Source organism: Penicillium concentricum, assembly GCF_028827145.1.
Source record: "Penicillium concentricum strain IBT 3081 chromosome Unknown utg000003l_segment0_segment0, whole genome shotgun sequence".
In the NCBI taxonomy this organism is placed as follows: domain Eukaryota; kingdom Fungi; phylum Ascomycota; class Eurotiomycetes; order Eurotiales; family Aspergillaceae; genus Penicillium; species Penicillium concentricum.
This window is the reverse complement of record NW_026622756.1, coordinates 2025495-2049849: the sequence shown is the minus strand read 5'-3', so window position 1 is coordinate 2049849 and position 24355 is coordinate 2025495. Positions and strand designations below refer to the sequence as shown.

General features: G+C 50.5%; 9 protein-coding genes across 9 annotated transcripts; 7 read left to right on the top strand and 2 right to left on the bottom strand.

Moving 5' to 3' along the window:
• Nucleotides 1-729: 729 nt before the first annotated feature.
• On the top strand, nt 730-2690 carry N7517_008608 (MFS transporter; the record flags this gene model as incomplete). The annotated part of the gene is made up of 3 exons (XM_056726338.1): nt 730-826; nt 921-1782; nt 1880-2690. The coding sequence occupies 3 exons, from the start codon at nt 730-732 to the stop codon at nt 2688-2690; spliced, it is 1770 nt and encodes a 589-aa protein (XP_056577189.1).
• A 1072-nt stretch (nt 2691-3762) lies between these two features.
• N7517_008607 (Zn(II)2Cys6 transcription factor) lies at nt 3763-6986 on the top strand (the record flags this gene model as incomplete). Its single annotated transcript, XM_056726337.1, has 3 exons — nt 3763-5935; nt 5992-6044; nt 6105-6986. The coding sequence occupies 3 exons, from the start codon at nt 3763-3765 to the stop codon at nt 6984-6986; spliced, it is 3108 nt and encodes a 1035-aa protein (XP_056577188.1).
• Nucleotides 6987-7909: 923 nt separating this feature from the next.
• Nucleotides 7910-10832, top strand: N7517_008606 (uncharacterized protein; the record flags this gene model as incomplete). Its single annotated transcript, XM_056726336.1, has 2 exons — nt 7910-8006; nt 8071-10832. The coding sequence occupies 2 exons, from the start codon at nt 7910-7912 to the stop codon at nt 10830-10832; spliced, it is 2859 nt and encodes a 952-aa protein (XP_056577187.1).
• A 1605-nt stretch (nt 10833-12437) lies between these two features.
• adB (adenylosuccinate synthase ADE12) lies at nt 12438-13997 on the top strand (the record flags this gene model as incomplete). Its single annotated transcript, XM_056726335.1, has 4 exons — nt 12438-12477; nt 12525-12593; nt 12713-13164; nt 13287-13997. 4 exons carry the CDS (start codon nt 12438-12440, stop codon nt 13995-13997), a joined length of 1272 nt encoding a protein of 423 aa, XP_056577186.1.
• Nucleotides 13998-14579: 582 nt separating this feature from the next.
• helA (putative DEAD box RNA helicase HelA) lies at nt 14580-16732 on the bottom strand (the record flags this gene model as incomplete). Its single annotated transcript, XM_056726334.1, has 2 exons — nt 14580-16296; nt 16362-16732. The coding sequence occupies 2 exons, from the start codon at nt 16730-16732 to the stop codon at nt 14580-14582; spliced, it is 2088 nt and encodes a 695-aa protein (XP_056577185.1).
• A 1328-nt stretch (nt 16733-18060) lies between these two features.
• Nucleotides 18061-19233, top strand: N7517_008603 (NAD(P)/FAD-dependent oxidoreductase; the record flags this gene model as incomplete). The annotated part of the gene is made up of 1 exon (XM_056726333.1): nt 18061-19233. The coding sequence occupies one exon, from the start codon at nt 18061-18063 to the stop codon at nt 19231-19233; it is 1173 nt and encodes a 390-aa protein (XP_056577184.1).
• A 641-nt stretch (nt 19234-19874) lies between these two features.
• N7517_008602 (MDR family NADP-dependent oxidoreductase) lies at nt 19875-20909 on the top strand (the record flags this gene model as incomplete). The annotated part of the gene is made up of 1 exon (XM_056726332.1): nt 19875-20909. The coding sequence occupies one exon, from the start codon at nt 19875-19877 to the stop codon at nt 20907-20909; it is 1035 nt and encodes a 344-aa protein (XP_056577183.1).
• A 437-nt stretch (nt 20910-21346) lies between these two features.
• N7517_008601 (CybS family protein) lies at nt 21347-22323 on the top strand (the record flags this gene model as incomplete). Its single annotated transcript, XM_056726331.1, has 5 exons — nt 21347-21482; nt 21585-21602; nt 21784-21850; nt 21957-22076; nt 22158-22323. The coding sequence occupies 5 exons, from the start codon at nt 21347-21349 to the stop codon at nt 22321-22323; spliced, it is 507 nt and encodes a 168-aa protein (XP_056577182.1).
• Nucleotides 22324-22826: 503 nt separating this feature from the next.
• On the bottom strand, nt 22827-23666 carry N7517_008600 (nucleotide diphosphatase; the record flags this gene model as incomplete). The annotated part of the gene is made up of 1 exon (XM_056726330.1): nt 22827-23666. The coding sequence occupies one exon, from the start codon at nt 23664-23666 to the stop codon at nt 22827-22829; it is 840 nt and encodes a 279-aa protein (XP_056577181.1).
• Between the last annotated feature and the right edge of the window lie 689 nt (nt 23667-24355).

The following is a 24355-nucleotide window of genomic DNA, read 5'->3' as shown; positions in this document are numbered from 1 at the left end:
ATTCATTTCCTATTGGTTCCCCCTTTCCTTGCCGGGGAGATTCTTCCGCTTCCCCCTACTCTTAAACGGAAATGTCAGGTTTATAAAGATCCACATAGAAAAAAAAAAAGGTATTTTAAAATATAAAATACATAAAAATAATAAAAGAAAAAAAAATTATATCTGACCCACTTCCTTTCGTCTTTATCCTGATATGTTTGCCAACTGCATGTACAGCTGTAACCGAAATGTTCAGTTGTGATGCTGAACGGTTGACGTTTTAGTTCTTTGGCGCCTGATCAAAATTTCTATAGACCTATCCACTTCTATAGATATAATAGCTTCCCCTTTCCCCTACTTTTTTTCTTTTCTTCGATCGACTTCTTCTTTTAAACTCTCCGGACTCCCTTGCAGCTGTCTCATACGCAATCTTCCGCCCTGATCGGATCTTGATATTTCCAACCGCAGGGGGAGCAATGCTGAAGCCCTAAAATCAAAAGACGCTGCTCCTTGCTCCAATTACACTATTACATTCTCTCCCTTTTACACTCCGGGGAGATTAAGGGAAACAAAAGCACCTATTGTCTGGTACTTTGTTCCTGCTATTCCTATTCCATTTTTTTTTTTGGTTTTACTTTCCTGAGCTATACAATTTTAAAGGAAGCGGGGTGTCTTGAAGCCTCTTGAAAATCCCCTGTCTGCTTTCAGTTCCTTTTCGACCCTTGACCTTGGTTTTTGTCAACCTTCACAATGTTTCAACGACCAGCTTGTTTACAGGGCCGACGCACCCGCAATGGCTCTGGCGATGACTTCTCTACATTCCCAATCCGGCAACTATTCGTCTTAGGTAAGTGGTACTTTTGTGCGAACTATGGAAAAACAAAGATAGTCGCAAAATGCGCCGCATCTATAGTGATCTTGATGGCTGACGAAAAGTATAGCCCTCGTCCGAATCTGTGAACCAATTGCTTTCATGTCAATTTTCCCATACGTGTATCACATGGTCGAATCATTCCATGTGACGGATAACGACCGCCAGATCGCACTGTACGCCGGCATGATCACCTCCTCATTCACCTTTGCTGAGTTTTCGGCGGGCATGTTCTGGGGCCGCATGAGTGATCGGATTGGTCGTAAGCCAGTCCTCATCATGGGCCTCGTGGGCACGGCCATCAGCATGGTGGTATTCGGATTTGCGCCCAATCTAGCCACGGCGATGATTGCGCGCGCGCTGGGCGGCATGTTGAATGGAAATATCGGGGTTCTCCAAACGACCGTTGCGGAGATCGTGACGAAGAAAGAGCACCAGCCACGAGCTTATTCGATTATGCCTTTCGTGTGGTGTTTGGGATCGATCATTGGACCGGCTATGGGCGGCGCTTTGGCCCAACCCTGCGATAACTATCCGGCGCTCTTCGCGCGCAGCACGCTGTGGGATAAATTCCCGTTCCTGCTGCCCAACCTCGTTTGCATCACCGTGTTGGTTTGCGGAATTGTCGTCGGTTTCCTGTTTTTGGAGGAGACGCACCCGGAGAAGAAGCACCGTCGTGACCCTGGTCTTGAACTCGGCCACTGGTTGGTCAATCTGTGCTGGGGCTCGCGCGTGCAGCTCCCCGATCATTCCGACGTCAAGGAGAAGTACTTTGATGCACCGCCTGGATATGAAACTGCCGAATCATCGCCTTGCCTGCGTCCTGTTGATGCTTCGGCTGATTGTGACTTGGAGGGGCAGAAGAGCCCCGCGCCCAAGGCCTTTACCCGACAAGTCATTCTCGCTATAGTTGCTTACGGCATTCTTGCATAGTGAGTTGGCTCCCTTTTCTCCCCGCTTTTTCAAACGCCACACCCTTCTGCCCGATACGTCTAAAATGATTTACTGACATGCATTGCCCTATTTCAGCCACAGTGTTTCCTTTGATCAGCTGATGCCAGTCTTACTGAGCACACCAAGATCCGATGACGACGTAGTGCTACCCCTCAAGTTTACCGGCGGCCTGGGAATGGCCACGAAGACCATCGGCTTTATGCTCGCCGTGCAAGGCGTGTACTCGATGATCGCCCAACTGTGGCTGTTCCCATTTGTCGTCAAGCACTTTGGTACTCTGCGCACCTTCCGCTTCGTTTTGTTTGTATGGCCCCCTCTCTACCTGGCTGTGCCCTACCTAGTTCTCCTTCCGGCCAAGCTCCAAATGCTTGCTGTCTATGTGTCCTTGATCAGCAAGATCACATTCCATGTCATCGCTTTCCCAGCCACTGCCATCCTCTTGGCCAATGCCGCCCCGTCTTCGAAAGTTCTGGGATCTATCAACGGTGTTGCCGCCTCAACTGCCAGTCTCAGCCGGGCCTTTGGTCCGACTATCACCGGTCTACTCCACTCCAAAGGTCTCGATAGTGGATACTCCGTGCTGGCCTGGTGGGCATGCGGTCTTGTCTGCCTGATCGGCGCCATCCAAAGTTTCTGGATGGAGGAATCTCCGGAGCCTGAGCGCTTCAAGACTCGTCAGTCTGAGGTCAGCGAGTCAGAGATGAAGCGTGAAGCGCTCTCGGACTTCGGAAACCAGGAGTCTGACGAGTTGCCAGAGGAAGAGCAGCGGTTGCTTTCCTTGCGCTCTAGTGTCGACCATGACTTTGACATCTCGCAACTCAACTTGAACGCTGTCGACAACTTCCCCAAACCCCAAGGCGTTGTCCCCCACGATATCAATGTCTAAAACTGTGAAGCTTGCCCGTTTTGCAGCATCACCTTTTACTTTTCTCTTCACCCTTCTGGAAAGGCGTCTTCATTTCAGCGCTGAGGCGCAAGTTGGTTTTTTTTTTTTTTTTCGTTTTCGTTTTTGCTTTTTCATTCTCATGACTTTTCTTTGAGACCGGGAAACGGCGCAATTATAGATGGTTGCATTGCATATGCAGAAGCATAAAATTTGGGTCTCTTCTTTTGTTATGGAGCATCAACAGGTTATATTATGACTATATTCATGTGCATCTGGGAGGTTATTGTTCTTTTTTTGTTCTTGTTTTTGATCTGAGTTCTCTCGATCATGTCTTTGTCGGTTAGAGTATATTACTACGGACTTGCTCAATATTACCGGCCATCATCTTCTCTCTCATCGTTTATCAACTCGTAGCCTTATAGTCTCCTGGTCTATTTCACTACAGGTCAAGCACATGTGTTTTTCGACGATGTTCGGTTAAACATTTACTCCCTTATAGCATGTTTTACTAATCTCTCGTTCTCCCCATAGTTAGTTACAACCCCCATGTGTCCAATGTCTTACGTACATCTGACAGAGATGGAGGTCCACCAAATCTCCCCGATGAAGCTATATCAGATTAAATTCAAAAGTCCCAACTTCCTGTTCAAGTCCCAGGTCCTCCAGGTCCTATATCTCTCGGCTTATCAAAGTATGGGGAACCCGAGTTCTCTTCCCGAGGGCAACTCAATTTCTCTCCACTCCACCAAAACACTTTGTACATTTCTCTTAAATTCTCATTTTATCTATGGGCCTGTGCACTTATTTCAGATAATTTAATTCCCGGAGTTTTCAATCTGTTCCCAGATCTCCGTTTCAGGCCAATCTCTTTTTCGATTTGGTATTTGATAAGGTTGGCACGAGAACCTCCAATTGCCGAAGAAAACACTATCACAGATGAACATCAAAAGTACTTCGTGATCTTATCATGTTGATCTGGTCTGGGGAGTTAGACCGCATATCCCGACCGCAGTCCCCGCAAAACTCCACCAAGAGATGATCGCGACTCTGCGGCTCTCACTCGGTTCTCACAATGCCTAACCCTCCCTCCCCGCTATCACCAGTCTCTTCAGGCAAGAAGAGACCACTTCCCTCCGACACTCCCCCAACGCAAACTGACCCCGCGATCAATCCCTCCGTCCTGGCGGCCGTCCCCTCCACCTCACCCGCCCGTTCCACCGTCACCCCCTCGTCCGCTTCCTCCTCATTCCGCAATGTCTCCGCCTGTAACCGTTGTCGATTGCGCAAGAACCGCTGCGACCAGCGTCTCCCGCGCTGCCAGTCCTGCGAGAAGGCCGGCGTGCGCTGCGTCGGATACGACCCCATAACAAAGCGGGAGATCCCCCGCAGCTACGTTTATTTCCTGGAGTCGCGCGTGGCGCATCTCGAAAAACAATTAGCGGACAACAACATTGAATTTAAAAAAGTCGTCGCTTTCGACGAGGAGGAGGCTATCAAGGTCGAGGCTGATGGCGACACCGCGCAAGCTCGTTCCGGTTCCGACGGTCAGACCGGGGAGGGGTCTGCGGCAGAGAAAAGGCAGTGGAAGAATACATCGAAAGAAGATGCCGGTCGACTGGAGCGGAAAGGAGAGGGGGATAATCGCGATGTGGACGACGACCCCGCTAACGAGGAAAATTGGCGCCTGCATAATCTGGTTTCGAATATCGGCATGGTCTCTGTACAGGGTACTTCCGATCCACGATATCTGGGATCGACATCGGGCATTTCGTTCGCCCGTGTTGTCTTCGCTGCGGTGAGAAGCTCACTCCCCGGTAATATGCCGGAGCGGGCACAGGTTCGAACGAGCGATCGATTGCCTCAGAGTGCTGCTGGTACTGCCGGGGGAGGGGGTAGTATGCGCGATTCCTTCTTTGGACTGCAGACAAGGCCGATGATGAAATGCGCGACTTTTCCTGACCGGGAGCTGGCTGAGCGGCTGGTCGATCTTTACTTTGAACACGCGAATCCTCAGATGCCGATTCTCCACCGGGGAGATTTCATGGAGCTGTTGGATAAGACCTATTTGTTAGAAGAGAAGAAGCGTTCTGCGCGCGCGCTTTATGTGCTTAATATTGTGTTTGCTATTGGTGCTGGAATCATCTTTGATGATAAGCCTCAGAACTCTGATGATGAGAATCGCAGTAGTCGTGACCAGTCCTCGTCTGGGACGAAGAGACCGAGACTCGCCAGCCATCAATACCAGCCAGAGGAATACCATGCCTCGGCAATCGTTCATTTGGAATCATTCCTTGGCTCATCCTCCAGCGAGGGCTTTGGTGGATTAGAAGAGCTGCAGGCAGTGCTCCTTCTAGCCAGCTTTGCCCTATTACGACCCGTTGCACCGGGTCTCTGGTATATCGTCGGTGTGGCCACGCGATTAGCTGTCGACCTTGGGCTCCATTATGAGGACGGAGCGGGAATTGACTCTGCAACGAAAGACGGCAACCAAGCGCAGTCACGGATCGATGCTCGTGAACGCGGACGACGCGAATGGGTACGTGATATCCGCCGTCGGTTATGGTGGTGCGTCTACAGCTTTGATCGGTTGGTAGCCACGTGTGTGGGACGACCATTCGGCATCAGCGATCAGGCCATCAGCACAGAGTTCCCGTCTCTGATGGACGACAAATACATCACCAAGTCCGGTCTTTTGACACCACCAGATGGGGCCCCAACTTATAAGCATGTCGCATTCCACTATTTCAAACTGCGTCTTCTTCAATCCGAGATTCATGATGTCCTCCAATACCAACAGACGCGCGCTGTGCGGAGGAGAGGCCCTGGTGCAGTTATTCTTCCTCACGCTGAGCTTTCCTCCCCTTTCCTTCAAGGATTTGCCTCGTTCCGCTCGTGGCGCCATGATGTGCATCGCCGATTGGTTGAGTGGCAAGATACTGCCCCGACACGGCCAGAAACAGGCGTAAGGTTTTCCATTGAGCTTCTTGAGCTGAATTACTGGCAAGCTATAATTTTGCTGTACCAGCAGAGCTTGACGGTTCCTGCTGAGTTGGCGGGAGAGCTTACTCCTGCGGATGATGTTTCTTCTCCGTCCTTCTCTAATCCCGATGAGGGTGATGAGGAGGATCATGTCTATCTTAATGTTGCTGAGGCCGGTCAGAAGGTCATTCGTATCTATCGCCAATTGCATAGAGTACGCTTGGTGAATTATACCTATCTTGCTACGCATCACATTTTCATGGCTGGTATGCAGATGTTTCTTTACATCTTCTTCGTCGCTTTAATACTGACACTCTATCAGGAATCTCCTTTTTATATGCCATTTGGCATTCACCTTTGGTTCGAAGCCGTCTAGTAGGTACCACCTGCCCTGGAATTTAGGTTTGCGCCTATTCTAACATTCCCTTTCCTTAGACCCTCGACGAAGTCGACTTTACTGTTCTCGCCGCAACTTCTGTGCTGGGCGACCTGATGCACAAATGCCCACCGGCCGAAGCATGCCGAGACGCGTTCGAGCGCATGAGCAAAGCAACCGTCCAAATGTGTCTATCGACAACCGGATTCGGATCACAAGTAGACATGAGTCGTGTCTATGCCACATCGAACGCCGGCAACCCACTCTACCCCGGCCGGCCGCGGCAGCCCATGGACCAACGACCCCGCGCAGGTCAAGGGCAAGTGCGGCAGGCGATGCAGGCACGCCCGTCCCGTCCCGTTCCCAAGTTCGACATGAACTTGGCTGATCTCTTCACCGATAATACCCCCTTAGCCGACCACCCTCGACTCGAGATCAGACCCGGAGGGCCCTCCTACCCTCAACCAGAATCGGTGGCCCCCAACTTCTCAGCAGACCAGTCTTCCCGATCTTATGGACAGCCTAATCCATCGATGGATTACTATCTCAAGTACGAGAATCCAACCTCCCCACAACCGCACCCGCAGTTTTACTACGCGAACTCGCCGCAACACAGTGGATCTCCCGGTAGTAATACTCACACTCATGGTTTACCGCCTGCCGACACCGAAGCTCCGCAGGGGCTGAGTCTTGATTTCTTGGATTTTGGGTCGGGCGATCCCGAAGGCCAGGAAAATATGGAAGGCGAAGCCGATCCTGATTACAATATGACAGCTGTGCCATCTTTGGGTCATAACCTGGGCCAGAATGTTGGAATCGATCTTGGCTTTGGTATGGCGATGGACTTCCAGCATGATTGGAGTGAGAATCCCAATTATGATCTTTTGGAGGGCTATTTCTTTGGCGGTTCTGGGGCTGGTGCACCTGGAGGGGATGTCTAGGATGTCTAGTGTTGTTTCTTCCATTTCCTTTTGTGTGTCTTCTTTTACTTTCCTTTCATTCCCCCTGCCCTGCGTCTTGCCTTTTCCCAAAGGATTTGGCTTAGCAAGGGTTGTATAATTTGGCCTGTATCTGTTTTTGGATACATTATACATATATACGGATATACAAAAGATCTGCAAGGAAAGTAAATAATTAATTTCAGGGTTGACCAGAGCATCAAGAGTATAGTATGTTGTAGTTGCCTTGCATTGATATTGTGCCTCGGGCAGCAACGTCAAAACAAACACTCCCGCCTTTTTTTTCCCAACCCAACACATCAATTCTCTCTCCACTTTGATCGTGGCACTCACATAAACCCTGTAGCCCTGTTGGCTGCTTCACTCCGATCTGCGCTTGGACCCAACTGCCTGATCTCGACATCAGGTGCCCACCGGTTTTCTATTCAAGTCATTTCTGCCTACCCCCCGCTTCACTCCGGTTTCACTGCAAAAGATCATTTCCACTCGCCGCGAACCCGACCAATTTCCGCATCATTTCTCCCAAGCTCGAGCTTTGACTAGCGCTTTCGGGGTGGATCCTGCGGCCAACCGAGACCGCGGAGCATACTAGGAGGCTCTGCCCTTTCTTTTTTCTTTCTGAACTGAACCCAGTCTTGCAACATTTTGCAATATTCTGCAACATTTGGCGAGTGAGACTTTAAGTTTACTGGGATTGCAGGACATAGCATTTATTTTTGTTCTGCTTGCCTGGTCTTGTTCAAAAGCCCCTGCCTTCGTGGAACGTGCTTTTTTACCTTACCTTACTTGCAGGTCGACCTTCTATGACTGGACATGCGTGGGACCCCCGATTATTCACTTGAATACCGATTATGCGATTCGAGCACAATACAACCCCATAAGTTCGCCGGAAACCCACGAACAACATGGTGAAATCAGACGTGCGCAAGGATTACTATGCGGACCTTGGGCTCCAGCCCAGCGCAGAGGCTGAAGACATTAAGAAACAATTCAGGAAACTAGGTTAGCTTCGCAAAAGCTATGTGATCAAGTGATAATTGAGGTGATTGCTAACTTGGAGGCAAAGCACTCAAATACCACCCAGACAGGAACCCAGGACGAGAAGTCGAGTTCAACGCCAAATTCCAGGCCATTCAGGCTGCCAACGAGATTCTCAGCGACCCCTCGCAACGACTGAAATACGACACCGATCGTTTACGTGCAGGCTACGGCAAGTGCTACGGACCGACCAAGGCAAATACCCAGCGCAAAACACAACCCCCCACCTATCCTCCTCGCCCTGCGCCAACTGCCTCGGCGTCTACAAGTTCACAGTATACGAAGCCGACCCCGAGTACCCCATCGGCTGGCGCTCGACGATACGCATCTCATGCGCGTGCTGGTCCGCAACAGTTCAAACAACAGGACAATGCGCAAACAAGGGCTGATGCATTCCGTGGCTTTAATAACATGAGAGGAGCCCAGGCACCTGGATGGCAGGGCTTCGATCCTTCAACTGGCCGTGCCACTGGTGGTGTCCCAGGTCCTGGGGCCCAGCGTCATCCCTTTGGAACTTCTGCGCAGTCTACCCGGCCTAAATCTGCATTTGAGGCCCATAATTCCCATTCCAACGCACAATCTTTCAAGAAGAAGCAGGGCTTTGCGCCAGGGGTAGCTGGAGGAGACGAACCGATGGCTCGCAATACCTCTGCCTATAGCAATAACAGTCGGGCTGAGCGGATGAGCAGCCAATATTTCAAGCCTGCTGTGCACCCAACAGCGAAGAAACCGGCATCACCTGAGCCGCCTGAACCCAAATCTCGCCATTCATACACCCCGGAGTTCGAACGACCCAGTAGAAGCTATGCACAGGCAGGAAAGGGTGAGAAGACTTTCTTTTCAAGTACTGGATTAGGACGCTCCGCGACCATGCGTACCCCCTCAGGTTCTTCCCATCAAAAGGCACATACAGGTAAAAGCAGCCCTGCCTCTGGCCGATCTGGGAGATACCGTAGCGCCAGCCCCTCGCCCAGGCGGAATCCCAACAACTACGACTCTACCAGCTCAAGTGAAGGGGAAGAGACAATGCCCAAACCGAAGGCTGTGCCAAAGAGTCGACTCGGGCCACATCAAACGTTTGCCGACTTCTACAACGCAGGAACTGCAAGCCCTGGAAATGGTATGGACTTCACTTCCTTCCTTAGCGCACAGGGGCTTCGAGCCGTCCAGCTACCAAATGGTAGCTACGTACTCCGTTTGCTGCCTCAAAATTCTCCCCCAAATCAACATACCCCTGCTGACAAGGACGGCCCCAAAGGACACACCTCGGATAGCGCTGCTTTCCCCAAGAGCTCGTATCGACCGGACCAGCAGGCTAAACCATCGGGTTCTTCCTCTTCTGTCAAGTATGTTCGCTACGCCTATTATAAAGTTGTTCCGCCTTATCTAACAGATACCTGTACTAGCACCGACTCAGCAAGCAATGCGCAAAGACCCCAGTCTGCCGCATACGGACGTAGCAGCACAAGTGACTTGCACAAGAAGTTCTCTGCAGATGATTGGCGGGATCATTTGGGTCAGTTCGAATTCCTGAGCTCTGCCTCGCCAAGCAAAGAGTCACTTCCGAGGTCGCCTGCCTCGCAGAATCGGGGGCGTACCAATATTCGAAACGGACCGACACAAACTTCCTCGACTAGATCGCCACTTCCAAATCCTTTCGGCCCTACGCCTCTTTATCAAGCTTCACAGTCACCACAGCAGCCACCGACCCCCTTTGCACAGGCAAAATTCTCTGCAGATTCGTGGTCTGAGCAGCTTCGAAACCTCTCGTGGAATGTACCAGAGGCCGAGAAAGCGAAACAAACGTCAAATGCTGCGCCGCCTCGCAGCCCCAAGAAGCAGCCCAGAGCAGCCACCAAAGTTCGAAGCACTCCGCAATCGGCAAGTGTTGCTACTGAAGCAGATGAGGCTAAAGAAACTATCAATGGGCAGGCTCCTGGGCCAGCCGGGACAGCAGCACCGGACGTTGAAGAGATGGACCTCGACGATGACCTTCCTACTCCTCCCAGTATGCCGCCCAAAATTCCAGTTGGAAGACCAAACAGTGGCAGCTATCCCGATTTGGCTTCTCAGGCTGTGCCAGATGCACCTCCGGTGAAGAAGCCCAAGCCTCCTCAAAGCACAGACTCCCGCACCCCTCTATTTAACCTCGATAATCTCCGCAATACCGTACCATTCACCAATCCTACCGGCGGAGGTATCGAGAACCTCGAAGACTTCCACACCACGCTCCCCTTCGAATCCCAAGCCAAGCAGCAAAGGACCACAAAAAATGACATCCGACCCCGTGTACTTCAACTTCCAAACCCTCCCAAACGACCCTGGGCCCCGAAACCAGTCTTCCCAGCACCAACCTCTAAGCAACTCGTCCTCCCCCGGGAAAAATGGAACTGGTACGTTTCAGCAATGGCCACGTATATGCTCGAATGGAACGCCTTCAACGGCCGCATGCTCACGCACTTTAATGCGCGCCAAGAAGCGAACGAAACCGGTCTCGCGCCAGGCTGGATCAGTGCCGTCGGGGACTCTACCCGTCTCAAAATGAACGGCGCAGATGACGACAGCATCGATGGCACGGTCAAGACCAGTAAGGATTTTGATGATTATCATGTTGACGAATTCCTCGTCCCTAACTCCGGTAAGGGTGGCTTTAGTGCCTATCTCCGTGGTATCGAGGAAGATATCCAAGTGCGCAAGCATTGGGATGTTGCCTGTGAGCTACATCGGGAATGTATCCTTGATCTTGGACGATTGAGAGAGTGGATTCGGGATGGTGGAAAGGTAGCTTGAGCTTATATTCTTTTCATTGAAAAGTCATTGCTGAAGCTGAACTTGCATTTTCGGCTTTGGTGTTGGGAGACTCTGATTTGATCTGACATGTTTCCTCCCTTCTGGTGTCTCTGTTTCTTTTTTCACTTCTATTGATGTCTTCTACATGCTTTTTTTTTTCTGCGATGCATAATGACTTGGTGTTGTGAATACCCGGGATTTTTATCACACATAGATATGCCTGACTCTTTCGGGTTTCTATTTCATGGATTTGTTGATTACTAGGAGGGTTGTATGTAGTTCAAGACTAAACCCCATCACATCCACGTGGATGTAACTATCCAAATGTTTCTGTCTTTTTTCTCTTACCTCAATTTCATGACTTTCTTTCCCGTTTACCCTCTCTTTGATGCTTATTGACACTGAGTGCATATCTTTTGCGAAGTGCGGTGGCCGTTTCATGTAAGTGTTCTAGCCTTCTTTTGAATTCCTTTAGTTGCCTCAAACTAACATCGTAAGTTTCATAGACGCCATATATGCAATGCAAACTCCTTGCAACGTGGGCGAGTGTGCCAGTCTGTCCAAGCTTGGGCTTAATGGTCTCCAGCAACCGCTTTCTGTTCATGGAAACCACGTCATCTCCGACACCTCTTTCTTCCTCTTTTCAATAATCTTTTCATTTATCTCTTCTTGCCAAGGTCAACCTGAGCTCTATGGCACGAGATATTGTTACAGTCTAGACACAAATCGTCCGTGGCTTGTTCCAACCTGGCTGAACTGAAAGGCCCTGCGCATTTGATGTGATCTCGAGCACGTCAGGCACTATGGCTACAAACTCAGTGTCCTCGAGCCTGCATGCTATACTCCAACCCGCACAAGCTCTCCCGGCCCTTTTCCAATCGTTACTGTGTATTCGAAGGAGATCCACCAAGTTCGTGATTCCGAAACCGCACTCGTCAAATGGTCTTCCTGTGGGACTCATACTACTAATATCGGACCTCTTATCCCCCGACGATATCCTTTGTCTCTCTATGTGCGATCGTCGATTATTCGGGGCACTTAGTCGCAAAAGAAACTTTCTTTCGCTCACTGACAAGCTACCATTCCTACATCGACTCGAAAAAACGACCTTTCTATGTAAAACCTGGGATGGACATGAGATGCTAACAATAGTACCACCCAAAGACATCAAAAGATCAAGAGCTTTACAGGGTTCTGGCGCATTTATTGCGAAAGCATGGGATTGGAGCCCTTGCCCTAACCCTGGCTGCCTGAGGCATCAAGACAAAGGCATCAAGGCACCAAGGCACCAAGGCACAACGGCTGCAACCATGCCCCGCCACCCCGCCGGATCTGTGACAACGGGAAATCGCGGAAAATTGGTCTGACTCACTGGCAAAAGATCAAATTGGTAAAAGAAATAGCTCAATCTAGTATAGTAAAACTAGAAAATCCCCTTAGTATAATCCTTCTCAAACTGTTGGCCAAATTTGTCCAAAAAAAGTCACACCGGCAAACCCGATCTTGGCCCCGCTGTCGGCTCCAGACATATTCTCTCTTGCCTTTGAATCTACCCCACCATCCAAATTGATCGTGGAATTTGTTGACATCGTCAAGCGTGCAATCATGGTTTCAATCGTTCTAGGCAGTCAATGGGGAGATGAAGGTAGGAACGAGATCACCCAGACATGGGACATGCTAACGAATGAACAGGAAAGGGGAAGATCACAGACATGCTGTCGCAGGATGCGACACTTTGCTGCCGTGCAGCCGGCGGACACAGTACGTTCAACTCACTTTGCAATCCCTCTAGTGTTGAAGTTTTCAAAAACGGGCCCCAAAAGCCGTGCCCAAAAAGCCGTACGATGACTGACCAAACCGTCTTTTTCAATTGGTAACAGATGCCGGCCACACCATTGTCCACGACAACGTTACCTACGACTTCCACATCCTTCCCTCCGGTCTCGTCTCGCCAAAATGTATCAACCTGATTGGCGCCGGTACCGTCTTCCACGTCCCCAGCTTCTTCAAGGAACTACGTGATATCGAGGCCAAGGGCCTGAAGGGCGCCGCCCAGCGCATCTTCGTCTCTGACCGCGCACACGTCTGCTTCGATTTGCACTCCGTCGTCGACGGTCTCGAGGAGAAGGGTCTCGGTGGCCGCAAGGTCGGCACTACCGGCAAGGGAATCGGTCCCTGCTACAGCGACAAGGCCGCACGCCGCGGTGTGCGCGTCGGCGAGATCCTGGACGAGGTCACCTTCGAGCGCAAGCTGCGCACCCTGGACACCTCATACCGCACACGGTTCGGCGATCTGGCATACGATGTCGAGGAGGAAATTGCGCGATTCAAGGTACGAATGAAACCCTGCCCATTTTCCTCCTTCCATGAAGAAAAAGACCCCCATGCGACAGCAGAAATGGCACAAATCTTGGTTTTTTTGGTTCTATCAAAAACACCGCTAACAGTATATAGGAATACCGCACCCTGCTGAAGCCCTACATCGTCGACCAGCTCGAGTTCCTGCAGGAGCACAAGAACTCGCCCAACACACTGGTCGAAGGCGCTAACGCCCTCATGCTCGACCTTGACCACGGCACATACCCGTACGTGACCTCGTCATCGACCGGTCTGGGCGGAGCCGTGCAAGCGCTTGCCCTGAACCCTGCCAGCATCAAGTCCGTTATCGGCGTGGTGAAGGCTTACACGACGCGTGTTGGCTCTGGACCTTTCCCCAGCGAGCAGCTCAACGAAGCCGGCGAGAAGCTGCAGCAGGTTGGACGTGAGTTTGGTGTGACTACTGGTCGTCGTCGTCGCTGTGGATGGTTGGATCTTGTTCTGTGCCGTTACTCCCACGCTATCAACCACTACACCGCGTTGAACTTGACCAAGCTTGATATCCTTGATGACTTTGATGAGATCAAGGTTGGTGTTGCTTATATCTTGCCATGTGGAAAGCGCACTACGGGTACTTTCCCTGCGGACCCTAATGTCGTCGAGAAGATTCAGGTTGAGTATGTTACTCTGCCTGGATGGAAGTCGAACACTATGGGTGTGCAGCGTTATGAGGATCTGCCTCCTAATGCTCGTGCTTACATTGAGTTCATTGAGCGTGAGATTGGTGGTGTTCCTGTTAAGTGGATCGGTACTGGTCCTGCCAGAGAACACATGATCGCTCGTGATTAAGTGCATCTCTTTTGTTTCTTTTCTGTTTTGTTATTTTTTTTCTCACGAGCAAGTGACTGTTTCTTCATTCATATTGCGATATACTTGGGATGTGTGATATAAAGTTTCCTTTTTGTCCCATATTCAACGATTTAGATGTCTCGAAAATGGATCTGGTTAGAGGGGGAGGCAGTTACTCAAGTCTTTTTCCTGTTTATGATGTTTCGGTAGATGTGTCAAGATTAAAATTGAGTCCTGGATAGAATAATGGCAATGACTAGAAGATAGTGTACATGAAATCAAAAGTGAAGGTCAGACCTCCGTATCCAGAAAAGAATCCCGCAAAACAACCAGTAGAGTATAAGACAAGGAGGAGAGAAGTCTAAATTAGAAACACAAAGCACCCAAGGGTGTATAGTACACAAAAATAGTTCGAAAAAGGAGATGCGAGAAACGCCGCCCAATGCCAGAATGGTTGCTTCTTCTTTTCACTTTTGGCTGATCTGGTCTCCCCGGACAGCAACCTTGCTTTCCATGAAGAAGCCAGATCAATTATGAGTGCCAGCGTGGCTGACAAGAGTTGAACTCGGATTCAACTCAAACTTAGAAACGGAAAGAGTCCTCACCGAAGGAATCATCGAAAGAGCGGCGAGGACGAGACGAGCGGTCGCCACGGTCACCACCACGGGAGAAACCGCCACGGTCGCCGCCGCGAGAGAAGCTACTGCGCTCACTGCGCTCACCACCTCGGGAGGAGAATCCACCACGCTCACCACCACGGTCACCGCCACGGGAGAAACCGCCACGCTCACCACCGCGAGAGAAACCACCACGGTCTCCACCGCGAGAGAAGCCACCACGATCACCACCGCGGGAGAATCCACCCTCGCGACGCTGGCGGGAGCCATCACCCATGCTGACACCGTCAGCTCGGTTGAGACCCATTTGCTGGGTCAATCTAGGGCTGAGCTCTGGAAGGGATTGCATCTTGTAACCAATGGTGAACATCTGGTTGAGTGCCTGAATGGCCTCTCGCTTGCTGTTGAAGTTTCCAGTGGTTGTGCCAAGCTGGCCCATGTAGGACTTGACCTTGGTAGCACCGTCACACTGGGCCAGACCCTCAGTAACCTTGTTGACGATCTGGCCAACTGATGTCTCATTAGAGAAGGTCTGGGAAAGATCTGCATCGGCGGTTTGCAATTCTGCGTCCACCTTCAATGGGAGACGACCGAGACGCTTTCTGTAGACATCTTGTTCGGCTCTGTGCATGAACAGCCAGCCTTCACCTTCCTTGCCAGCACGGGCTGTGCGGCCGAGACGGTGAATGTAGGTCTCACGGTCACGAGGAACACCAACTTGAACGACGTGGGTGACATCAGGGAAATCCATACCACGAGCAGTCACGTCCGAAGAGAACAAGATACCCTCGCGAGCCTTGCGGAAGTTGTCTGCGCTGCGAGTGCGGAGCGCCTGAGTGAGACGGGAGTTGATCTCGAGCATTCTCATGTTAGCCATAGAAGACTTGCGGAACTCGGGGGAGCGAGCAATTGCGTTAAAAGCATCAGCGGAAACCTTGGTCTCAGCAGTGGAGTTGAAGTAGGCGATAGCCTTGAAAGGTCGCAGCTGCTCGCCGTTATCCCGGCGTGCTTGCCAGTTCTGAGCGAGCTCGAGAAGGGCGGGCAAGCTGTTTTCAAGACCGCGCGTGTATACAAGCTTCTGGGGCACTCTGACGTGAGTGGGAACTTCATCCTCACGAACGGTATTGACGTGCTTGAAGTTAGGCTTCAGGGTCTGACGAACCATCTGCATAACTTCTCTGGGGACGGTGGCCGAGAACATGAGCGTCTGGCGGTCCACCTTTGTGGGGCTGGGAAGGAGACCCTGGATCTCTTCAACATCGGGAGCGAAACCCTGGTCCAAAAGGCGATCTGCCTCATCGAGGATAAGAGTGTTCAGCTTGGGGGCAGAGACACCAGTCCAAGGGTCGGAGAGGATGTCCTTGAGACGACCGGGGGTACCGATGAGGAGATGGCAGCCCTCCTGTTGGATCTTGGCAAGACCGGCACGCTTCTGCGTACCACCAACAGCGGTCTGGACAATAAGGCCGGTGCCAAATGCAGCCTTTCTAGCCTCGACTGCGATCTGTTCCGCAAGTTCGCGGGTAGGGGAGATAATAAGAGCACGGATTTCGGAAGGACCAGTTCTGGCTGAGCGGCGGCCAACCTTGGACAAGTCGACAGTGGGGTCATTCAAAATGTTCTGAAGAGTGGGCACAAGGAAAGCAAGCGTCTTGCCGGTTCCTGTCTTGGCTTGGGCGAGGCTGAAAAAAGGTTCGCGCATTAGCAGACTAATCGATATCAAGGCAAATCTATCAATCAAACTTACATATCATCGCCCTTAACAATCTCGTGGAGAGTAAGAGACTGCACCTCAGTCATAGTCTTGAGGTTCATCCGGTCAGGTTGAACGATGTTCTTAATAATCGAGTTGTGAATGAGATTTCCCGACGCCAGGTCGGCAAACTCTGTGATCAGCGCAGGCTTGGAAGTCTCGGTCTCTTCGACAATTGCCTCCGCAGTAGCCGCCGACATCCTCGGGAACGAGGAATGAAGGGATCTGGGGGCAGCAATAGATGAAAGAGTGAGAGGAGCTTGCCATTTTGGCAGCTGAGTAGCCAACCGCGCTGAGACTGAGCGAGGTGTAGTAGCGCGCAGCGCGTGGGAAACGCCAAATCGGCGAACTGTATTAAGCATCATGATATAATGCTATGGAGAAAATGGGATGGGGGAGATGATGAGATTGCAAATTGCACTCGGGCGTTCCCAAGGAGAAGCGCAAAAATAATTACGTGGTCACATGATCCTTATCGAGAGATAACATCCCGAGATAGGGGAAATAATAAACAATTGTGGCAAACACGGCAAACACGGCAAACATGGCAAATCTGCCAAATCTGCCAAATCTGCCAAAAGATCTAACCAATCAAACTAAACGGCATCCGACAAAGTCGACTGGTCGCATACTCGACCAGGGTTTGACCTTGGGAATCTGGAGTTTTCTCGCAATATGGATATCAGACCTATCATCTTTCGACACTGAGGTCGGGTGAACTTTTTGCAACCAATCTAACCCATTGATACCAATCCATATGGACAATGTTGGTAAAAAGCTATAGAAACCAAAGTACAGTCTGCTTTGAGCCAAGCAGCTGACTTTATATACTTCGAGAAGACGGTAGTAGCTTCTGGTCAGGCAGTGTCTAATAAGAGAGTTATGTTCAGGTGACACTTAGTCACCCGTAGGGGTCTGGACAGAGGCTGGTAACAATCACGGTGGTAAGATAACCAGAAGCTCTCTGCCAACTATTTGTGGCATTTAAATACTTGTAAAGTAATGTGAGACTAACTCATTTGCATGACAGAGAGTGATCATCAGGAACTGTTCAAGTGGTACCCGTACGAATTTAAACTACAAGAAGTCATGAACAAATGTCCATCTTCTGCTTTATATACGCCATCCATGCCCTAATAACATAAATTGGTGTCACTCGTGTTTGTAGTCTCTGAGGTGGAAAGACTTCGACGAGCTTGAATGCCATGTCAACTTGGAAGTAGTTGACTCTGGTAAGTAGTTTTGCTGGGCGATTGTGAAGTATATGACTCGGGGCTTGATGCCATTGTATGATTAGATATCTTGAATTTCTGCTTTGTCCTATCCATGTAATTAATCAAACAAAGCAAACAGGCCAAACACGCTAAACATATTAACCAAGACTCGGTCCAAGCCTTGAAAAGGTCAACCAATCAAAGCAAATCTTCATTGAAAGCCACAACCCCGGCCCTCGGGAGAAGTTGGTAAGCATCAGGGACAAATTAGAAATTCCAAGATCGCTGACCAACACTTAAAAAAATTTAATTCCGCTAAAAGATCAATGGAATTATCCCATAACCGTATCTTGGGCCTATTATTGTTGACCCTGCATATATGTGGATAACAGATCTAATCTATCACATATAAGACATCCCGTCCCTTCTCCCAAAACACAAAACAAGCAACTCACTCTTGTACCACTTCACTCTACATCATGGCACCTATTGACGTAGTCATCATTGGAGGCTCGTTTGCAGGCCTTCATATTGCTCACTCTGTGCTTCGTGATGTACCTGACGCGAAGGTCGTGCTGATCAACCCCTCAACCAGCTTCTTCTGGAATATCGCCGCCCCACGCATCGTCGCCAAACCCAAGGCCTTCCGCCACGAGCAGTACTTGCTCCCCATCAAGGATGCCTTTGCAAGCTACCGGCCCGACGCGTTCGAGTTCCTTCCTGGAGTTGCAACTGCCATCGATCCAGCTGCCAAGTCGGTCTCTGTGACACCCAACGAGGGCGAGCCCAGGATCCTATCATTTGATTTTCTCGTTATCGCATCGGGCAGCACTACATCCGCCACCACCGGCTCGCTCACCGGCACATCCATCCCATTCAAGCCGTCGGGCCGCGATGACATGGAGCAGCTGATCGAGGCGGCACAGGGACACATTGCTGGCGCGAAGGAGATTGTGATTGGCGGTGCAGGCCCCATTGGTGTTGAGCTGGCTGGTGAGCTTGCTGAAGCAGTGGAACAAAGTGGCAATGCCGGCAAGGTCTCCATCACGCTTATCTCAGCGACAGATCGCGTGCTCCCGATGCTCAAGCCATCCGCCAGCTCTACCGCACACAAGCTGCTGCAGCAGAAGAAAGTCAAGATCGTGACCTCGAAGCGAGTCATCGGCGTCGAGACTCCGGCCGACGATAGTTCCAACTGGACAGTCTCTCTGGAAGGCGGAGACAAGATTTCGGCTGACCTGTATATTCCCACTACCGGTGCGACCCCAAACAACAGCTTTATTCCAGCTCAGCTCCTGGACAAGGACGGATGGGTGACAGTGAACAAGGAGATGCGTGTTCAGTCGACTGACGGGTCAATCCTGCCCATCTTTGCTGCTGGCGATATCACCAACAACTCAATGCGCCTCAGTTTCAAGGCTACGGAGCAAGCGCATGTGGCAGCGGCCAACCTCAAAGCTGCCATTGTAGGCGGCGCCGCCATCAAGACCTACGACCAGGGCGATAGCATTATGATGGTCGTGCCTGTTGGTGAAACTGGTGGTACTGGTCAGATCTTTGGATTTGTGCCGTTTAGCTTCATGGTGAAGATGATCAAGGGCAAGCACTACTTCATTGAGAAGGCTTCCGGTGCACTTGCTGGCAAGTCTTAGGTTATCCCTAGACATGGTTAGGTTTAATTTCGCGCATTTTCGGTTTAGCACGTCGATACATTCCGGCCACGACTATATACTCATGTACTTAATGCATAATTTTTTTTCAAGTGAATGTCTCAGCAGAACGATACAAGTCCAAAATATACAATGTACCTCTATACCTGTTTCGTTCTAAAACGGCCGGACTAGCCGGTTGCTTAACAATGCATCCATTCGGGTTGTATATTAATCAACAATTATTTTCCCTTTGAATATGCCGAGGGTCACGGTTTTCCTACCGAAAATGGTCGTCTCCGTCGGCCTGGGTTGTCTTCAATTCATCCGTTCCCCACTGTTTTGAAGAAAAACTGGATCCGGTTGCCACCATTATGTGTTCATAGTATGTACGGTAGAATCTACGCTAAGAGCATGGGTATACAAATTATGCATATCAAAGCAAAACCTGCAGAAAGTGGAGTCTCATAGACAGGAGCATCACCATCTCGAGAAGCTTCTCCGATCTTTTTGCTTAATAAAAAAAAGTTATATCCTCGGTACAGCCCCGCTTTAATGAAGAGCTCAATCGTCATATATAAAAGAGCTCGCACCATAACTAAATTCTTATTTCCCATCTTCATCTCTTCCTACACATATACATCATGTCTGTCAACAAGGTTCTCACTTTCAAGAAAATTCCCCAGGGATTCCCCGTTGCTGGGGAGCACCTGACCGTCGAGACCGCCGATTATGATGCCAACGTTGCCACTCCCGACAACGGCGTCGTTCTGCAATCCCTCTACACCAGCTATGACCCCTACATGCGGGGCCGCATGCGCGACGCTTCAACCAAGTCCTACGCCCCCGCCTTCCCTCTCAACAAGCCCATTGACAGCCGCAGCATCGCCAAGATCCTGCGCTCCAACAACTCCAACTACAAGGAAGGTGACTTGGTCATTGGTTACGTTCCTATCCAGGAGTACATCGCCCTCGGCGAGCAGGAGCTAGTCCGCATCCAGAAGCTGGACAACCCTCTCGACATCGAGGACATCCGTGTCTTCCTTGGTCCCCTGGGCATGCCCGGTCTGACCGCATACTCTTCTCTGTACGAGATCGGCAAGCCCAAGAAGGGCGAGACCATCTTCGTCTCTGCTGCCAGTGGAGCCGTCGGCCAGCTGGTCGGCCAGCTCGCCAAGCACGAGGGTCTGCGCGTCATTGGATCCGTCGGTTCCGACGAGAAGCTCGAGTACATCACCAAGACTCTCGGCTTCGATGGTGGCTTCAACTACAAGACCGAGAAGCCCGCTGATGCTCTTGCCCGTCTCGCCCCCGAGGGCATTGACATCTACTACGAGAATGTCGGTGGAGAGCACCTCGAGGCTGCCCTCGATGCTATGAACGACTTTGGCCGTATCGTCGTCTGCGGTCTGATCTCCCAGTACAACTCTGCCCCCTACCCCATCAAGAACATCCACAATGTCCTCGTCAAGCGTATCACTATGCGCGGCTTCATTGTCGGTGATAAGGGTATGGGTGATAAATATACCAAGGAGCACCAGGAGAATGTGCAGAAGTGGATCAAGGATGGCTCGTTCAAGGTGCTTATCCATGAGACTATTGGCATGGACAACGCTGCCGATGGCCTGGTTGGCATCTTCCACGGCAAGAACCTGGGCAAGGCTGTCCTGAAGTTCTAAGTGCTTTATGAGACTGATGAAATAACGAGATGCCTGGAGCATTGATTTTTTTTGTTTAAAACATTAGGAGGTACTTAATACCTCGGTTAGGACTCTTTAGTATATAGGGAATGAATATCCCTGGAAATAGTCAAATGAAATAAATGTGGCATATAATGGAATACGAACCTACAAACCAACATTAATTTTGTAACCAACTCCACGTATAATACAACATAGACAGGCAGAAGACAGGCAGAAGACAGGAAGAAGATAACTACAGGGTTAAATGTTTCTTACCAGAGTATCGGCCAATTTCGGCTGGGCGGACAGCCATCGACCAATCAACTTGCCCGTAAAAGGATGACATACCGAGTCGGACTCCCGAGGTCTCCAACTTCATCCGCTTGTATTCGAACGGCGTTTCTACTTCCTCACGACCATACTCTCCACTCACAATGGCTTCATTCGTGCGCTCATCTCTGCTGCGACAGACTCTTGGCCCCCGGCCCTTCCTCCAGAAGAATGTCGGCGTGTCGCAGGTCGTCGCTTTCCATGCCTCCGCTAAGAAGCAGATCCTGCCCCCGTTGCCTCGTAAGTAGAGGCCCTGCCATAAGGCTTACTGAGATATTTCCAATGGAGAGATATATTAGGTGTTGTTCATGACCAGCTGCTGACGTGGTTTTCGCGCTACAGAGACTGTCGAGGGAACCAGTACGTGATTTCCGCGCCTTTCCTATCCCGATCCTCCCTTCGCTTTTCGATAGCATTGAGTATAAACCGCCTGGAAATGGATGGATATATACAGTCTCCGTTGCTCTCAGCGCTCAAACAATGCCTCCCCGTCGAATCGCAATACCGCCCTGAAGTCTTCCATATTAACCTATCCTGATAGTGAACGACCCGGCTCCCATTCCCGAAACCCACCCCTCCGAGGGCAGCTACCACTGGACTTTTGAGAGGTTTGTGCTCCCTTATTCGCACTACAATTCCGACCTATAAAACTCCTTCCGACCGCCCCGGCATGCGCAATGAAAAAGAAAAACCCCCGACTAACATCTATCCCAGACTGGTCTGCGTCGGCCTGGTCCCTCTCTCCGTCGCTCCCTTCGCCGCTGGCTCCCTCAACCCCGTTATGGACGCCATCCTGTGCTCTCTGATTGTCGCCCACTCGCACATCGGCTTCCAGTAAGAGTCTCCCCGCGCTATCCCGCCCTCAGATCTACCCTAGATCTGCAATCCGATCGCAATCTAACATCTCTCTACCAGGGCCGCTATCGTCGACTACTTCCCTCCTTCCCGTGTGCCCAAGTTCCGCACCACCTGCAACTGGCTCCTGCGCGCATTCACCCTCACCACCGCCGTTGGTCTGTACGAGTTCGAGACGAACGATGTTGGTGTGACCGAGGCTCTGCGCCGTATCTGGACAGCATAGAGTGCTGCTGCGGTTCTTTTTTTTCAGACATAATGTCTTTCTATTTTCCTTTTTGTTCCTGATTACCGATTTGGTTCTGGTCTATCCAGGCGTTCCGTTCCGCCTCTGTATATGTCGTTGATTATTTTTCTTTTGTCTCTCAGCCCGAATTATTGATCGGTGCCGGATTCCTGTTGCTCGGGGTTCCGAGCTATAGAAAAAGAACGGAATATAACCCTTGTACGAGAAGACATCCTCGAAGCTTTTTGTCTCTTTTGTATACTACGTAGATCTATGGCCAGATTTTTTATGCACTCTGCAAGGTACATTAGGCCATGCAGTAAACGGTTGGCAGTCTTTAAGATGAGCAGTGTTTCTACTCACCGATCAGACTGTTCTCTTAAATATAAATCCTAGTCCTTTTAAATTCTATTTTCCTTCAAAAAGGAATAATGATGTAAAGACACAGGCAGACAAGGCTAACAACAAACAAGAGATCCTCAACCTTCATACCAACAATCCTCTCATTCATCCTCATCACTCGGCTCACCATCCCCAGGCAACCCCTCATCATCATCCGCCCTCTGCATAACAGTCTCCATAATCTTGAGTGTCGCCTTGAGCGGCAAGCCAATAACGTTATCATAACTCCCATCAATCTTCTCAATAAGAATAGATCCAAGTCCCTGCAACCCATAACCACCAGCCTTATCCGCGCCCTCACGGGTCCGCACATAAGCCAAAATCAACTCATCGGTAACATCCCCATCAAACCGCACTGACGTCTCCTCAACCGTACTCTCGATCGCATACCCAGGGTCACGGGCACTAGCCAACGGCGCCATAGCCACAATCGCAGTGTAAACCTTGTGGTTTCGGGCATCGCGCAGCGAGCGCAACATGTTGACATGGTGAGCTTCTGAGCGTGGCTTTTCGAGGATGGTACCGGTAGACGGGTCGACGACGACCGTGTCTGCGGCTAGGATTAAGGCTGGCTCGCCCTTGATCTCGTTGTTGACTTCTTGCTCGTAGACTGCTTGGGCTTTTTTCGTTGCTGTTGCGAGCACGTACTCGAATGGGCCTAGGCTTTTGGGTAGGTCTTCGATGGCGTTTGAGGGGATGATTTCTAGGTTCGGGAGGCCCAGGAATGAGATTATTTGTTTGCGTCGCGGGGATTGTGAGGCCAGGACTACGCGCTGGCTGCGGAGGCTGTTTAGGGCTGGGAGGTTGAGGGGTGGTGGGCGTGGGAGTGGTGCACCGCGGGGAGCTTTCGGGGCGGGTTTGTCGTAGGCTGGGGGTGCGTCGGAGTCGGAGGTGTCGTAGTCTTTCACGTGGGACAGAAGGGCTTCTTTTGAGTCTGTCATGTTGGGTGGTTTGGTGTTTGTTTGGTGATTTGGATATTGCGGACAGCAATGTGATGCGGGGAATCAGGTGTTGTCTCCGTTCGCTTATCGAGGCAAATGGTCTTTGTCTGCACTCGATTGACCTTGCAAGGAAATTGAGGGATATTCAATTGGGAATCCCGACTGTTCACGACGTCTTGTATGTTACGGGTTTGTGTAGAATGTAAAGTCTGTGTTGCTTCACCTGGAAGTGGCTCGGTTTCTTTGGCAGATATCAGGCGGTAAGCCGAAGCTCTCTCGGGTATACATCGGTGTTATGGCATTTGCGACCCCTAAAACACATGCAGTATATGAGATACCACCTGCGTCACCGCTGCATAATTACTTCGTCTAAATTTCCGAACCTGTAGGATATAATCCTTTGTACAATATGGTTAGCAACCCCAGGAAACTGCACTGAAATTATTATCCGTAACTTTGTTCACGTGATGCGACCGAAGTACGGCTCGGTCAAATAATTCCAACTTTGATTGAAAATAAGGATGTCGATGTGTGTGCTCATTCAGAGCTAAAGAGAACTCGATTTCAGGCTAGCCGTTGAGAAAGAAAAACGCCCCGGTTGCTTCGCAGCAACAGCCGTGACCATATACATTCTGGTACCCAGGAGCAGAAACAAACCAGAAAAAGAAAGCTTCAATGTACAATAGTCA